General features: G+C 37.3%; 1 protein-coding gene across 2 annotated transcripts in view; it reads right to left on the reverse strand.

The window, feature by feature from the left end:
* The window catches only part of RAB6A (RAB6A, member RAS oncogene family), a 90842-nt gene that overhangs the window by 34870 nt on the left and 37944 nt on the right, over window positions 1–18028 (reverse strand). For both annotated transcript variants that reach the window (NM_001193115.1, XM_005216230.5), the window contains exons 2-3: window positions 13448–13506; window positions 156–209 (exon numbers count right to left, since the gene is read on the reverse strand). In NM_001193115.1, coding sequence (NP_001180044.1) covers window positions 156–209; window positions 13448–13506 — 113 coding nt within the window. The remainder of the gene's footprint in view (window positions 1–155; window positions 210–13447; window positions 13507–18028) is intronic.

An 18028-nucleotide genomic window follows, 5' to 3' on the forward strand; every position in this document is an offset into this window, starting at 1 on the left:
TATTCATTCTATAATAACAGTTTTTCTCAAGGCCTGTACACCAACTTTGGCAACTTTGCTAAGTACTCTTATGGCAACAATCACTGATTACATTTTAAGCATAATATTCTGTCCTGCAGCGTTGCAGCAAATTGCACACTGAAAACATTACTCACTGTTCGATCCTCCAAGTACATCGTTTTTGATAAAAAGTCAATACCAATTGTTGCCTATAAAACAAAACAAAACAAAGAAGTTAAAAATAGTAATAATTAATGACAGCAGTTTAGAGTTCAAGTGGGCATTATGATTGTAGAAAAAATAATGAATAAATATATAAATTATCATAGCCAAATAATAAATGAACAAAATTTTCAGTGATAATGGCTTTTACCTATTGAGCACTTGCTGTACATTAGAGATTCTTTTAGGCCCTTTACATGATCATCTGTAATCCTAATACATCCCTACAAAGTAGCTACCAGCATCATTATTTTTCTCATTTTATACAAAACAATATTAGGGTTTGGAGAAGTTATGCAACTTGTCTAAGAACACACAACTTCTGCTGTGGAGTTGGGAGTAAAATTGTATCTCTAATACATAATTCTATATTCACTTTATATATATATATATATACTTTAAAAATCTATCTTTATATATATAATTTATAATTTCATGTATCATATATAGTTCATGTTATACATTTTATATACACTTTATACATATACTTGTGGTAAAATACACAACTGCGCTTTTAAAAAGTCTTTCAAAAAATGGTTAAGAGGGTTAAAGAGTAGTTTTTGGTTCACAGCAAAACTGAGCGAAGGTTCAGAGATTCCCTTTTGCCCCTGCCCTCACATATGCAGAGCATCCCTATTATCAACATCCCCCAGCAGAGTGGTACTACATTTGTTACGAATGATGAACTTAACACTGACAGTGATGTAATTCTTTAAAGACAAGCTTTGTTTTCAAACTGTGGTAAAACAAATACAGGCTTGCCTGGAGGCTCAGCAGTAAAGAATCTGCCTACCACTGCAGGAGATGAGGGTTTGATTCCTGGGTCAGCAAGGTTCCCTGGAGAAGGAAAACTCACTCCAGTATGTCCCAGTGTGGGACTGGGAAATCCCATAGACAGGGGGGATCTTGTGGCCTATAGTCCATGGGTTTGCAAAGAGTTGGACACTATTTAGCAACCAAGCAACAATAAAAATATACATACCATAAAATATGATATTTTAACTATTTTAAGTATATAAGCAATGGCATTAATTACATTCACAACTGTATAACTGTAATATTTACAAAAGTTTTTCACCACCCCAAACAGAAATTTTGTACCCATTCAGTTCAGTTCAGTGGCTCAGTCGTGTTCGACTCTTTGCGACCCCATGAATCACAGCACGGCAGGACTCCCTGTCCATCACCAACTCTTGGAGTTCACTCAAACTCATGTCCATCAAGTCGGTGATGCCATCCAGCCATCTCATCCTCTGTCGTCCCCTTTTCCTCCTGCTTCCAATCCCTCCCAGCATCAGAGTCTTTTCCAATGAGTCAACTCTTCTCATGAGGTGGCCAAAGTATTGGAGTTTCAGCTTTAGCATCATTCCTTCCAAAGAACACCCAGGACTGATCTCCTTTAGAATGGACTGGTTGGATCTCCTTGCAGTCCAAGGGACTCTCAAGAGTCTTCGCCAACACCACAGTTCAAAAGCATCAATTCTTCGGCACTCAGCTTTCTTCACAGTCCAACTCTCGCATCCATACATGATCTCTGGAAAAACCATAGCCTTGACTAGACGGATCTTTGTTGGCAAAGTAATATCTCTGCTTTTGAATATGCTATCTAGGTTGGTCATAACTTTCCTTCCAAGGAGTAAGCGTCTTTTAATTTCATGGCTGCAGTCACCATCTGCAGTGATTTTGGAGCCCAGAAAGATAAAGTCTGACACTGTTTCCACTGTTTCCCCATCTATTGTAAGCAATACCAAATTACAGTGTATGGATATACCATTTCATTCATCCACTGATGGACATTTTGGCTATTAAGAGTTCCTGTTTTCAACTCTTTTTGGTATAAAACTAGGAATAAAACTGCTGGGCCATATGGTAATTCTTTTTAACTTTGTGAGCAAAGTTTCTACAGCAGTGGCACTATTTTATTTTAATTAATTAATTAATCAGTTAATTTTTCTTTATGGTCATGCTGCATGGCATGTGGGATCTTAGTTCCTGGACCAGGGTTTGAACCCGCATCTCCTGCAATGAAAGTGCAGAGTCTTAACCACTAGATCATCAAGGAAGTTCCCGGCTGCACTATTTTAAATTCCCACTAGCGATATATGGAACAACAGACTGGTTCCAAATCGGAAAAGGAGTACGTCAAGGCTGTATATTGTCACCCTGCTTATTTAACTTGCATGCAGAGTACATCATGAGAAACGCTGGGCTGGAAGAAGCACAAGCTGGAATCAAGACTGCCAGGAGAAATATCAATAACCTCAGATATGCATGACACCACCCTTATGGCAGAAAGTGAAGAAGAACTAAAAAGCCTCTTGATGAAAGTGAAAGAGAAGAGTGAAAAAGTTGGCTTAAAGCTCAACATTCAGAAAACTAAGATCATGGCATCCAGTACCATCACTTTATGGCAAATAGATGGGGAAACAGTGGAAATGGTGGCTGACTTTATTTTTGGGGGCTCCAAAATCACTGCACATGGTGACTGTAGCCATGAAATTAGAAGACGCTTACTCCTTGGAAGGAAAGTTATGACCAACCTAGACAGCATATTAAAAAGCAGAGACGTTACTTTGCCAACAAAGGTCTGTCTAGTCAAGGCTATGGTTTTTCTAGTAGTCATGTTATGGATGTGAGAGTTGGACTATAAAGAAAGCTGAGCACAGAAGAATTGATGCTTTTGAACTGTGGTGTTGGGGAAGACGCTTGGGAGTCCCTTGGACTGCAAGGAGATCCAATCAGTCCATCCTAAAGGAGATCAGTCCTGGGTGTTCATTGGAAGGACTGATGTTGAAGCTGAAACTCCAATATTATGGCCACCTGATGCGAAGAGGCTGACTCACTGGAAAAGATCCTTATGTTGGGAAAGATTGAAGGCAGGAGGAAAAGGGAATGAGAGAGGATGAGATGGTTAGATGGCATCACCGTCTCAATGGACATGAGTTTGGGTAAACTCCGATAGTTGGTGATGGACAGGGAGGCCTGGCGTGCTGTGGTTCATAGGGTCGCAAAGAGTCGGACACGACTGAGCAACTGAACTGAACTGGGTTAGATCCTGGGTCCAGGAAGATTTCACATGTTGCAGAGCAGCTAAGCCTGTGCACGGCAACTACTGAGCCTGTGTGCCACAACTACTGAAGCCTGTGTGTCCTAGAGCGGGCACTCCACAAGAGAAGCCACTGTGTTGAGAAGTCTGTGCACGACACCTCAATGAAGAGCAGCCCCCTTTCTCCACAACTAGAGAAGGCCTGCGCAAAGCAACGAAGACCCAGTGCAGCCAAAAAAATTTTTTTGTCATTTTGTTATTGGTTTGTACAAGTTCCTACATATTCTGGATATTAAATCCTTATCAGATATATAACTTTCAAATATTTCCCCCTATTCTGTAGGTTGGGCCTGGTGTCTCTGCTGAAAATCAATTGTGTGTGTGCTCACATACATACATACATATATATATAGATATGGATATATATATATATATATGGATTCTCTATCCTATTCCATGGGGCTTTCCAGGTGATGCTAGTAGTAAAGACTCTGCCTACCAATGCAGGATACATAAGAGACACAGGTTTGATCCCTGGGTCAGGAACGTCCCCTGGAGAAGGAAATGGCAAGCCATTCCAGTATGCTTGCCAGGAGAATCCCATGGACAGAGGAGCCTGGTGGGCTACAGTCCGTGGGGTCGCAAACAGTCGGACACGACTGATCCTACTCCATTGTGTCTATATGCCATTACCACATTGTTTTAACTACTGTAGCTTTGTAGGAAATTCCCAAATTGGGAACTGTGAGTCCTCCAACTTTTTCATATGTTTCAGTAATGTCTTGGCTATTGCAAATTATGATTAATCTCTTCATATCTACAAAAAAAGGCATGGGGATTTTGAAAAGGATTGCAATGAATTTGCAGCTTGATTTGAGTAGTTAGTATTGACATCTTTTTTTCCAAAGAGATTCATTTTATTTTATATTTATTTATTTTTTGGCTGTGCTGGGTCTTCACTGCTACACAGTCTTTTCTCTAGTTGCAGAGAGTGGGGGCTACTCTCTGTTGTGGTGCATGAGCTTCTCATTTTGTGGTAGCTTCTCTTGTTGAGGAGCTCAAGCTCTAGGTCATTCGGGCTTCAGTAGTTGCAGTGCGTGGGCTCAGCAATTGTGGTTCCTGGGCTTTAGAGCACAGGCTCAACAGTTGTGGCTCACAGGCTTAGTTGCTCCATGGCATGAGGGATCTTCCGAGACCAGGCATCAAACCCGTGTCTCCTATATTGGCAGGTGGATTCTTAACCACCTGGGATGTCTCTCCATTTAATTAGGTCTTCTTTTATTTTTTTGAGTAGTTTTGTAGGTTTCAATTTCCCACAGACTTATATTTTAAACAACAAAAGCAGCTTCCTCCTTTATCCCAAACTATGTGACTAACATACAACCTAGTACTAATTCTACCTTATGACATTCAACTTGAATGTCATATCCCACTCTTTCATATGGGGATGGGCTTATAAACTTGAATTACTATGCAAGAGAATCTAATTGACAAACCCCAGGAAAGTACAGGAGTGGCATGGCTGCATTTAAGAAATCTGACTAGTAGAACCTCATTTACTCAGTGTGGCAGATGTAGTTAACTACCTAAACAAATATCCATCTACTCCTTCTTCCTTACTAACACAATCAAACATTTATTTAAATCCATACTTTTCCCATTTGAAAAACTACATTTTCCAGCCTTCTTTGAACTTTAAATAAATGGGGTTAACTCAGTTGGGAGGTAGATTCTTATTTTTTCCCCCTTTCATCCTTCTTCCTTCCTGAAGTGGATACCAAGGCTGGAATCCAGGAATCATTCAGTAACCATGAGGCAAAATTCAATACGGAAATCATAAATTAGATTAGGTTAGACTTAAAATAGAAGTTTTGGTCCTGGATGACCATGGAGTTGCTGCACTAGCTCTGAAACACACTACCTTTACACATCTTTTACATGAAAAAAAAATTCTCACGTCACTTATCAATGTTACTTTGTGTTTGTTATAAACAGCTGAAAGTAATTTTTAATGGCTATAAATAGAAACAAGTATTTTCACATCTCACAGTCAAGATATAAATGTTTTTACAATTAGTACAAAGTCAGACTTTACAACAGTCCCCCCCTTCCATTATACTATCCAAGTTTTGGGGCATCATTTATATCACTGAACTCATAAAGATCAAAACTAATTTGAAAAATAGCCTGCTGCTGCTCTTTTTTTTTAGTTAATTTTATTTCAAGCTGGGCTACTACAGAAAAGTTGATCAGTTATAAGAATTAAACCAATAGCAGGAAGAACAGAAATGAGATGGCTGGGAAACTAAGCATTATCAACTATTTCAGCATCTTTAATGCTACTGATGTGGAACTAATTCAAACTTTCATAAAAGACAGATGAGACGTTAGTGCAGTCTTTTGCTCACCTCTTTAGAGAAATGCAAAAAGCAATCATTACAGAAGAAATTAAAAGAGAGAATTCTCTCATGTACCTTAATTTACATTTACGTATTATTTTAAATGTTAACTAATTCATGGATGTTGGGGGGAGTGTCTACTCTGCAAAAAAAAAAAAAAAGAGAAAAAAATTAAACTACTTTTATAGGAGCTTACAAATCAAGACCGAACAACAGCTTATCCAAATATATCGGTGTCAAGGTGATAACTTCCATTTGTTTATTTTATTTGGATGCTCTTCACTCAGAAAGGTGCTTATTTATCTCAACAGCTAATTTATGAAAGATTGCAGATATAAGTTACAATTCTGTCTGACTTTGTATATAGTGGCTTGTCCCCTATCCTGATGCCAGAGAAGCTAGAAACCCATAAACATGATTTTCACATGGGGAATGTATTTTACCCAGTTACAAAAGTAACTTGGTGAAGAAAACAAGTTTTGTTCTGTACAAAGCAATGATAATCAGCTTCCTTCTGTGGTTCAAACACACATAAAGTTCTGTTGCCTGGTTGCTGCCTTCTCATGCAAGAGAAAATAGAGAAGGAGTTGAAAGACGCAATGACTAAAGAAAGAAAAGAGTGGATAAGTTAAAGAATCTAAAATTAACAGAAATAATTTTTTTTTAAATGAAGAAAGGACCCCAGAAAGAAGATGCTGATACATAATCTGATTTAGAAAAGAATCCCATTTAAAAATATCCTTACATATATGTACATATGTGGGGGAAAAAATATATATATACATTTTTCCCCTCAATATCTTTCTGCCATATTACATTTCTGTCCATTAGGACAGAAACTAGGTAGAGTCTGTGGATTTTAAAAATGAGTCATTATAACGAGCATAAGATTTTAGTTATATAAGGTGAACAAGTTCAAGAAATTTGCTACAGAACATTGAATATACATGTAGATAACAATACTATATTGTGTACACTTTAAAGTATAATAAAAACTTAGAATCTCATATAAGTATTCTTACCACAATAAAAAAAAAAAAAGAACCCCACCCCAAATAAAATGACAACACCTCTGGAAAAGCCAAAAGTCCCGAAAAAAGTCATTAAAAAATTAAATGAAAATTAAAAGACAAATCAAACACTGAGTCAGAAAAACAGTCCACTGGGACTTCGCTGGCAGTCCAGTGGTTAAGACTCTGTGATTTCACTGCAAAGAGGCATGGGTCCCATCCCCGTTGGGAAACAAAGATCCTGCATACTTCGAGGGCAAAAAATATAAATAATAATGTTTAATTTAAAAAAGAAAAACAGTCCATCTAGTTAAGGATTTTGGTTTTATTGATAACTAGAATTTTGAATAGAACAACCTAGAGCTTCAACTTATACAGGTTAAGGATATATTTAATCACCACCATCATCTTTCTGGACAAGTTCATTAGTGTCTAAAACCCACTGTTTTAATCTATGCTATCTTGAACTTAATTGTTGATTTGTAACAGTCCTTGGAATAAGAAATCCTCTAAATTCAAAGAAATCTCAAAGGTTACCCTGAGTAATGTAATATTCCTCAAAACAATCTACTCCAATTGTGGGAATCTTTCTTGAGCTTATTTATATTAAGTTGAACCATATAATATAAAACTGCCAATATTCTATTATTTTTGAATGATAAAGACAGCAATTATGTAATATGGTTCAAACTGATACATTTAAAACTACTGGAAAAATTTACAACTGGAAAAAGAAAACAAAACCAATAAACTGGTGAAAAACTAGAGCAACTTACAAGAATCACTTACAGCCTCTAGCTACAAATGTTTACCAGATTTCTCAGGTTTTTTGGCTTTACTTTGAAATAACTGACTAAATATGGTCAATAAAGGACTCTTCTGGCCAACCAGTTTAGTCTTTTTCAAATAAAATTAATTCAGTGCAAAGGAATCATAAATAGCATGAATTATGAATTATATATAAAGTTTATCTTTTTTGTGAAATAAAATTTCATTTAAACTAAGTTTCAGATATACATTACATATAGCTCAATAATAAATTTCTAGTTATGAGACTAGCTCTTCAATTATTTCAGAAGTCTTTCTGTTGTGTGTATGGTCAGGGCATAAGATAGGGAATCTTAATCCACTGAAGAATTCTTCACCTGATAACTAAGTTGGCAGCTAACTACATATGGTCAATTCTTCATATTCCAAAGTAATACTTAATACACTGTCAAGATAATTTCCCTAGTTAAGGATGTGGGGTACTACATTATCCTAATTCCCCTGTTAAAGTAAGATAATATCTAGGACTGTGCCTAACTCTTATAAAAACTTGTAGCTTACATGGTTAATCAGTGTCTCCTATTAATGCCAAAGTACAGTGGTATTTTGGCTTCAACAACTTTTTATAAAGAATCAAAATCTTTGCTTATCTGTTAAATGTAACCTCACCCCATCAACATTACCTCCCTTAAAAAATGTCTGCATGAACAAGAGCAATAATCTTAATGAATAAGTAGCAACAGCACTTTAGACACCTAAAGATCTCTTTAATTTCAGACAACTTGGGTATAATGAAATACTTCAGAAAGTAAAAGTACCTGGTTTGAACATTACTGATTTATTCTTTTTAACTTATTCTTTGGTTTTTGTTTTACAATTAAGCTATTTAAAAGATACATATATATATAACTTAGATACACACACACACACACACATATATATATATGGTTATATTTATATACATATATATGGTTATATATACAGGGTTAGGGTTATATATATCGGAGAAGGCAATGGCACCCCACTCCAGTACTCTTGCCTGGAGAATCCCACGGATGGAGGAGCTTGGAAGGCTGCAGTCCATGGGGTCGCTGAGGGTTGGACATGGCTGAGCGACTTCACTTTCACTTTTCACTTTCACGCATTGGAGAAGGAAATGGCAATCCACTCCAGTGTTCTTGCCTGGAGAATCCCATGGACAGGGGAGCCTGGTGGGCTGCCGTCTATGGGGTCGAACAGAGTCGGACACAACTGAAGTGACTTAGCAGTAGGGTTACATATATATATCAGATCAGATCAGTCGCTCAGTCGTGTCCGACTCTTGGCCACCCCATGAATCGCAGCACGCCAGGCCTCCCTGTCCATCACCAACTCCCGGAGTTCACTCAGACTCACATCCATCGAGTCGGTGATGCCATCCAGCCATCTCATCCTCTGTCGTCCCCTTCTCCTCCTGCCCCCAAATCCCTCCCAGCATCAGAGTCTTTTCCAATGAGTCAACTCTTCGCATGAGGTGGCCAAAGTACTGGAGTTTCAGCTTTAGCATCTTTCCTTCCAAAGAAATCCCAGGGCTGATCTCCTTCAGAATGCACTGGTTGGATCTCCTTGCAGTACAAGGGACTCTCAAGAGTCTTCTCCAACACCACAGTTCAAAAGCATCAATTCTTCGGCGCTCAGCCTTCTTCACAGTCCAACTCTCACATCCATACATGACCACAGGAAAAACCATAGCCTTGACTAGACAAACCTTTGTTGGCAAAGGAATGTCTCTGCTTTTGAATATGCTATCTTGGTTGGTCATAACTTTCCTTCCAAGGAATAAGCATCTTTTAATTTCATGGCTGCAGTCACCATCTGTAGTGATTTTGGAGCCCAGAAAAATAAAGCCTGACACTGTTTCCCCATCTATTTCCCATGAAGTGGTGGGACCGGATGCCATGATCTTCGTTTTCTGAATGTTGAGCTTTAAGCCAACGTTTTCACTCTCCACTTTCACTTTCATCAAGAGGCTTTTGAGTTCCTCTTCACTTTCTGCTATAAGGGTGGTGTCATCTGCATATCTGAGGTTATTGATATTTCTCCCGGCAATCTTGATTCCAGCTTGTGCTTCTTCCAGTCTAGCGTTTCTCACGACGTACTCTGCATATAAGTTAAATAAGCAGGGTGACAATATACAGCCTTGACGAACTCCTTTTCCTATTTGGAACCAGTCTGTTGTTCCATGTCCAGTTCTAACTGTTGCTTCCTGACCTGCATACAAATTTCTCAAGAGGCAGGTGAGGTGGTCTGGTATTCCCATCTCTTTCAGAATTTTCCACAGTTTCTTGTGATCCACACAGTCAAAGGCTTTGGCATAGTCAATAAAGCAGAAATAGATGTTTTTCTGGAACTCTCTTGCTTTTTCCATGATCCAGTGGATGTTGGCAATTTGATCTCTGGTTCCTCTGCCTTTTCTAAAACCAGCTTGAACATCAGGAAGTTGATGGTTCACATATTGCTGAAGCCTGGCTTGGAGAATTTTGAGCATTTCTTTACTAGCATGTGAGATGAGTGCAATTGTGCGGTAGTTTGAGCATTCTTTGGCATTGCCTTTCTTTGGGATTGGAATGAAAACGGACCTTTTCCAGTCCTGTGGCCACTGCTGAGTTTTCCAAATTTGCTGGCATATTGAGTGCAGCACTTTCACAGCATCATCTTTCAGGATCTGGAATAGCTCAACTGGAATTCCATCACCTCCACTAGCTTTGTCCGTAGTGATGCTTTCTAAGGCCCACTTGACTTCACATTCCAGGATGTCTGGCTCTAGGTCAGTGATCACACCATCGTGATTATCTGGGTCATGAAGATCTTTTTTGTACAGTTATATATATATATATAACCAGATATATATGCAACTGAGGGCAGACATCCTTGTCTTGTTCCTGATCTTAGAGAATACATTCAGCCTTCAAACATTAAGTCTGATATTAGCTGCGTGCTTTTCATAGAGATGTTCTTTATCATGTTTGGACACTTCCCTTGTATTTGTAGCTTGCTGAGTATTTATTACTGAGAAGGTAACAGGCAGGAAGGCCAGGGGTCTCCAAGCGGAGGAAATAGGCTGCAAGTGTCAGACATTTTTTATCTCTCCCTTAAGCGGCAGGAGGAAACAAACTACAAGTGTCAGATTTTTTTTCTTTCTCCATACAAAATTAAAAGCAGGTTTCTCTATGGAAATGTTTTTCTTAAGCTATGTTAATGAAACGATGTATTTGCTTTGGAATTTGCCTTTCTTCAAAATGGTTCCACCTAAGATTAACATTTTTTCTTTTCTCAAACCTTGGACTGATAATAGCTCAACAAACCAGGAGTCATATCAATTGTTTTATGGCTGGGGGATGACACACCTCAAGCCATCCTATCTCAAAAATGCATTTTGTGGGAGAGGGGCCTGGTGAAACTCCATCAGCCTTGAGGTGTCTCTCTTACCTGATTAATAGCTTTCTAATAGACATAAAACACCTTGCTAAAGACTAGCAGGGGGCACTCTCCGTCCTCCTTCTGATGTCTGTGTCAGAAGCTTTTCTCAAAAGCTCTTGAGCGATCAAGCCTGGTCTCTGGTTCCGAAGCTAAATCTTCTTCAGAGATCACAAATCCGACATAGTTCACCATAAGCTATCATCATCATCAAAGGCTACTGGGTTGTGTCAAACGCTTTTTCTGTGTCCACTGAAATGATCATGTGATTTGTGTCCTTCTTTTTTTTTTTTGGCAACAACGCACGGTTTGTGGCGTGTTAGTTCCTCAATCAGAGATCAAATCTGGGCCCTCAGGAGTGAGTGTGCAGAGTCCTAACCACTGAACCACCAGAGGATTTCCCTGATTGTGTCCTTTAGACTTTTCATATAGCATATTTCATTACATTTTGTATGTTAAATCAACCTTGCAACCTCGGTACTAATCTACCAATCCCACCCGGTAAATGGCATAGATCCTTTTTACAAGTCAGCAAATTCAGTTTGGTAGTATTTTGCTAAGGTCTGTTGTGTTTATATTCATAAAAGATATACCCTGTAGTTTTATTTTTGATGTCTTTGCCTGGTTTGGGTATCCTCATAGGATAAGTTGGAAAATGTTTCTTCCTCTTCTATTTTTGGAAATTTATGAAGTATTAGTGTTGTTCTTCATGTATTTCACTGAAGTGATCAGTGAAGGCATCTAGTCCTACAATTTTCTTTGCGAGTTTAAAAAAGAAAAAAATTATTTATGGCCGTCCTGGGTCTTTGTTGCTGCACATGGGGCTTTCTCCAGTTGCAGTGCACGGGCTTCTCATTGCAGTGGTTTCTCTTGCTGTGGAGCACAGACTCTAGAGCACAGGATTAGTAGTTGTGGCGCACAGGCTTAACTGCCCTGTGGCATGTGGAATCTCCCCGGAGCAGGGATCAAATCCGTGTCCCCTGCATTGGCAGGCAAATTCTTAACTACTGGACCACAAGTGAAGTCCTGTGACAAGTTTTTTGATTGCTAATTTTATCTACTTATTCACAGGTATGTTCAAATTTTCTATTTCTTCTTGTGTTAGTTTTGGTAGTGTATCTTTCTTTGACTTTGTCCATTTCATCTAGTTTATCTCATATGTTGGCATATACCCATTTTACACTATTCTCTTATAATATTCTCTCATAGTAATCTCTATTTCCATATAGTTGGTTATAAGATTTTCTCCTACACTCCTGACTGTAATAATTTGAGTCTCTCTCTCTCTCTTTATTAGTTAGCTAAAGTCTTGTCAATTTTGTGGATCTTTCCTAAGAACCACTTTTGGTTTCATTGAATTTCTTGTTTTTCTGTTCTCTCGTCCATATATTTTTGTTCTAACTTTTATTAGCTTCTGAATTAAGCATGTCTTTATTTTCTGTATTTTTGTTGTCCTGATAACTGGGAGCTTCCTAACACTAGAGGGACTGGCCCTCCCAGAGTTTGCCATTTCCTAGAGATGTAAACTTGCCCATGAGAGGGACTTTCATATGAAAACCAACAAATCCAGACCCATACCCCAACCATCTCCTCAATCACACTCAGAGCCACTATGCCCCTGCCCTAATCACCCCAAGGCCAAGTACCAGAAAACCAAGAACAGCCCCTACAGCCCAGGGAGCACTGAAATTATTAAAACTAGGCTGGTCTTACCCATCCTTCTCACAAAAATCACAATTAAAAAAAAAAATCACAATAAAGGCTAGCAGCCTAGTACCTACATTTCCTGTCCCCTACCCCATCTCCTGATCAATATCAGTACTTCTTTCATCTGCCCTCCTATTATGGCCTGGAGTGTCCCTCCCTCTTGGAATCTGTGAGTATAACAGCCTTTTCAGTAGCAATCATCTCCTGATCTGTTAGCTTCATCATACCTGAATAATAATAATAAAGCCTACATTTTAAAGCAGTTTCTTACTTCTGCTTAAGTTTACTTTTCTTTTTCTAGTTTCTTAGGGTAGAAGATTAAATTACTGAGTTAATATACCTCTTGTTTTCCTTACAGAACTGCTTTAAGCTGTATCCCATTAGTTTTGGAATGTTGTGTTTTCTTTTTCATTTATCAAAATACTTCCTAATTTCCCTTGTGACTGTCTTTGACCCATTCCCAAATCTCCTTCTATTAATGATTTCTAATTACAGTACTTATTCTTGACTTCAAGTATAGACCAAAATGTCACAGAACCCTAGACTTGGAAGAAATATCTCCAAAAGAATATCTATCAATATAATCACTCTACTTCTATTCTAGATGGTATTACCAATAACTTTTCAATAGATTCTACAAGAGAAGCTAAAGAAATTAAATGAAAAAGTTGAGGACTATAAGCATAATCAGTTATACTTTGTATTTATACAGCATTTTACAGGTTACACAAAGTGCTTTTATATACAGGACAGTGTAAAAAAGTGAATTTTTAAAAGTACCTTGAACATTACTTGCAAACAAAATAAAGACAACTAGTAGGTTGGAGAAAACAAAATACCTGATAGGTATTGTCGAAACTGTCATACATGAATCTGGTAATCAGTGATGTCTTTCCAACTGAAATGAAAAGAAAAAAAAAAAGATTCATTCAGTTAGCACATTAAATTGGGTTCTCAAGTAATTTTTCTACAGAGAACTGTAATTCAATTCATTGAGAAATATCTGAAATGGTTCTACTAATGATAATTTAAAAACATACAGCCCTGAGTTTGTTGAAATGTCTTTAGTAACAGATAATATCTCAAATTGAGAGCACAAATAAAGCATATTCCTTTAGTTAAGAGTTGAGGAAAATAAAGAGAAAACATGAAGGAAAACAATTATGTTGACATCTCTAATTCACAAAAGGCAAGCAAATATTTACTTGGATCCTAACAAAAAGAACTAGGATTATACTAGGAAGAAATTATAGTAACTTCCTGGACAGTAACCTGGGGAAAACAAAGGTCAGATCCACTTCATTCAGTGAATCAAACCTTAATCTCTGGAAGTATGAAGACTAAAGATGAAGAGTTCCAGGAGGGGTATGAGGGCTGTAAAAACTAGACTGCTTAATGAAGTGACCTGGAAAATTGTTTTGAAATTCATCTCAGGATTAGAGCTGTATACTTCTTTGACAGGGCAGTCCCAAAGATTCATAACACTACCTTGTATTGGTATTTTTAGGTTAATCCACAAGGAAGTGCTACTAGGAAAAAATAGTGGTATACTGCCAATATCCTTATCCACAGGCACACTGTTCAAGGGCAAGAACCATATCTAATTCTCCTATTTCTCCAGTAGCTTGGCCAAGACTCAATAAATACTAAATGAATACAATAAATTTTATCAATTAGAAAACAACTGGGCAAATAAAATATTTCAAATGCTCCCCAAAATGTAAATACTTTGGGAAAAAGAAACAATACCTGGTCATTCATATTTTTGTATGGATTTAAGTAACTTTTGATTTCAACTTCTGATCTTTAAGAGACCTGATTTGGGCCTCTTTATTGCATCCTCCAGCCATGTTTCATATGAAAACATGAGGAAAAAACTGAGCCAAAGAGATAAGAATCTCATAAAATCACCTACTCCCAAACGTCTTATTTCGAAGAATCTAAAGTAGCAGGTAGAAGAGCTAAAGCTACTTTCCCTAGATCATAGTCAAAAGCAAATTAATATTTGAAAGGAAGTCTCTATCCGGAGCAATGAGTAGACTGATGCACTTCTTCATTAACAGATCAGTTCACTTCGGTCACTCAGTTGTGTCTGATTCTTTGCAACCCCACGGACTGCAGCACGCCAGGCCTCCCTGTCCATCACCAATAGTAGATAGTATAGTTTTTATTTTGTTTTGAAAAATGTCCCTCCTTCTTTATAAAAAGAGCAAAATGCATGCTACAAAGCAGGCAATACAGAAAAGACCAAGAACAAAGTGAAAATTACGTATATCCTACCACCTATATATAACTAATGTTAAAACTTTAGTATATTTCTAAAATGCTTTTATATATAAAAATATATATGTACTTAAAGGCAAAACCCACCATTCATAGTAAAGTCAGGAACAATACAGATACTACTATTAATATTATTTAACACCGATCAGAATCTATAAAAAGTAAATCTAAAAATCTGAAGAGATAAAAGGCAAAATAGTGATGGGGGAAAGAAAGGTAGAGAAAAGCCAAGGAACATACAAAATATACAGTGAAGAAATACAAAGTACCTAGTTAAAACAGTTTTTATTCAAAAGATTAAAATTTAATTACTAAGCATTTTAAATATGATTCTTCAATATAGGATCTTTGTAAATAAATTGTTCTTGTTCACCCCAAAACCTTCTGTAAAATGGTATGTAAACTTATAATGATTTGCTTAATGTTTGCTTTCCTTGATAAAATGTAAGGCCCATATTTGTCTTATTTAGTCCACATCATCAGAGTCTGACACACCTTTGCTGAACTGATAATAATTTTCCAGAAGGTAAAAAATACATATCTAGGGTTCTTCCAAATAAATATTATTTTTAATTAAACAAGTTATTTTATTATAAATACTTCTACTACAAAACACAACAAAGTGATAATATACTTTATATTTTTAAAGATGCCTAATGAGAATAATTTTTGTTCAGTACAAGGACTACATATTACATATAGCACTACAATAGAGTATTGCAATAAAGCCAGTTATATGAAAAACAACAACAACAACAAACCCTATGGTTTGTAAATCCAAGGCAATGGGTTTGCTTCTATGTATAATAATGACAAAAAAATTTAAATAACCAGCTTCCCCCACTACCTGAAAGTAGAGTGTTCGTATGAAACCTTTCCTAAGCCAAAATGGCATAAAGCAAAGCAGCAATTACCTTAGGACACATCTTGCTAAGTGGATGCACAAAATAAAATCAAGTTAAAGCACAGATGCTCACCCACACAGTTCAAAGCTATAACGGCTTGATGCTAAGTATAGTTCCCAGGGAAGGAGCTTGGAGGTTCCACTCCTGCTGCCTGGGGTACGTGTTGCCTCAACAACACCTCTCTACGTAAAAAACACTGAATGCTATTTTCACTTTTTGGTAAAAGCAAAATTCCTCTTCAGATTTCTTTTGGGTAGTGAAAACAAGTAGTCATGGGTCTTACGCAAAAGTAAAGTGGCATAAAGCAGACTTGTGAAAAGCAGGGAATACTGTATCTTTTTCTCCCTCAGATCTTATACTGGGTATTTTATAGGACAGTGCTAACCTTGACATTAATTTGCAAGAAGTGAAATTTTATTTCCATCTTTCAAGAAATGGTAACATGCTCAGGAGTTTAGAAAATTGCCCAAGGTAATTCAGTTCCCTATTACAACATGATGCCATTCCATTTCTAACCAAAGGTCATGTTCTTCTCAATATACTACTTCCTTTTGCTATTTAAAACAAGCCCCCTCCCCCCTCCCCCAAAAAAACCCATGGTCACCACAGCAGAAAAGCTACTGTTACTACCTACCTAGCCTCCAGGTTTTAAAGAACCTGAACTTAGACCATAAGAAATAGAAAATGAAAGGGAGTATATCCTTGAAAGAAAAAACCTCAAAGAATGAGATTTTTCAGGCAGTAACTTTTTTCCTGAAGCACTAGGAAACATAAGGGCTTCCACGGTGGCTCAGTGGTAAAGGACCTGCCTACCAATGCAGGAGACACAGGTTCAGTCCCCAGATTGGGACAATACCCTGGAGAAGAAAATGGCAACTCACTCCAGCACTCTAGTATTCTCACCAGGGAAATCCATTATACAGAGAGGAGCCCGGCAAGCAACAGTCCAAAGGGTCACAAAAGAGCTGGGCATGACTTAGTGACTAAACAACAAACAATGAAATACAACCTAATGGGCATGTTTCTGGTAGCAGAAGACCCAATTCCTAAAAGGTTTGAGGAGTCACAGGACAAAGTTCAGGGCTCAAAGAACACTTAGAAAGATTGGGAAAGTAGACTTCTGCAAGAAAGAGAGCTGCAAATAGAGAGATTTGTATTTAAAACGTGTCCAAACTCTTGGCTGATGTCCTCAATGATCTATGAGGACTTGATGGGGAGACCTCAGGGTTCCCAGCAGCAGATGGATGTTAAGAGTTCAGAATTTGAATCCAGCCAAAGTAACTGCCTTCTAGGACAAAACAACTCTTTGGAGACAATAAAATCTAGAGTCTGTATATATGTATTCTTCATCGTCCTGTATCCAATTAAAAAAGTGATAAAAAGAAATAAAAATATATAATTCATACCCAAGAAAAAAAGTAGTAAAAAAAACAGACCCCAACCTGGACGGAGGGGAGTTTGGGGGGATAATGGATACATGTATATGTACGGCTGCATTCCTTCTGCTATTCATCTGATACTATCACAATATTGTTAATCAGCTATACCCCAATACAAAATAAAAAGTAAAAAAAAAAAAAAAAACTAAACCAAAAGACTCCAAGATGAGTCAGATTTTGTAGTTAGCAGACAAGCATTTAAAGCAGCTATCAGAGACATATTCTAGACCTTGGAAGAAGACATGTATAAGAAATAAATAAAAGGAAAATTTCCACAGAGAAAAATGAGAAAAAAGAATCAAACGTAAATTGCAAGTACTTACAATAAGTAATCAGAAAAGTAATTGTATGGATTTAACAGCTGATAGAAATGGCAGAAGAAAGAAGTGAAGCTGAATATAGATCAAACAGTTTAACATATATATAAAAGAAGTTCCCACTGGATAAGATAGAAGAAATTAGGGGAAAATATTTGTAGAAATAATAGCTGAAAACTTTTCAAATATAGTGAAAGGTTAAGAACTTACAGATCCGAGAAATTCAATGAACAGGACAAATACAAAGAAAATCATACTTTGACAAACTATTAAAATCCAAGTATAAAGGAAGAAAACCCTTGAAAACATCCAGAGAAAATGTACTACACATAGGAGGTGGACGGGGGAAGAGGCAGGAGGAGAGTGAACATACATTTTTATGAACTCCTCCACAGAGAAAGTGAGAACACAAGACAATGGAATTACATCTTTAAATTTCTTAATGAAAATATATATTTTTCAACACTTAAATACTA

The sequence above is a fragment of the Bos taurus genome, chromosome 15 (genome assembly GCF_002263795.3).
Source record: "Bos taurus isolate L1 Dominette 01449 registration number 42190680 breed Hereford chromosome 15, ARS-UCD2.0, whole genome shotgun sequence".
Classification (NCBI taxonomy): Eukaryota; Metazoa; Chordata; class Mammalia; order Artiodactyla; family Bovidae; genus Bos; species Bos taurus.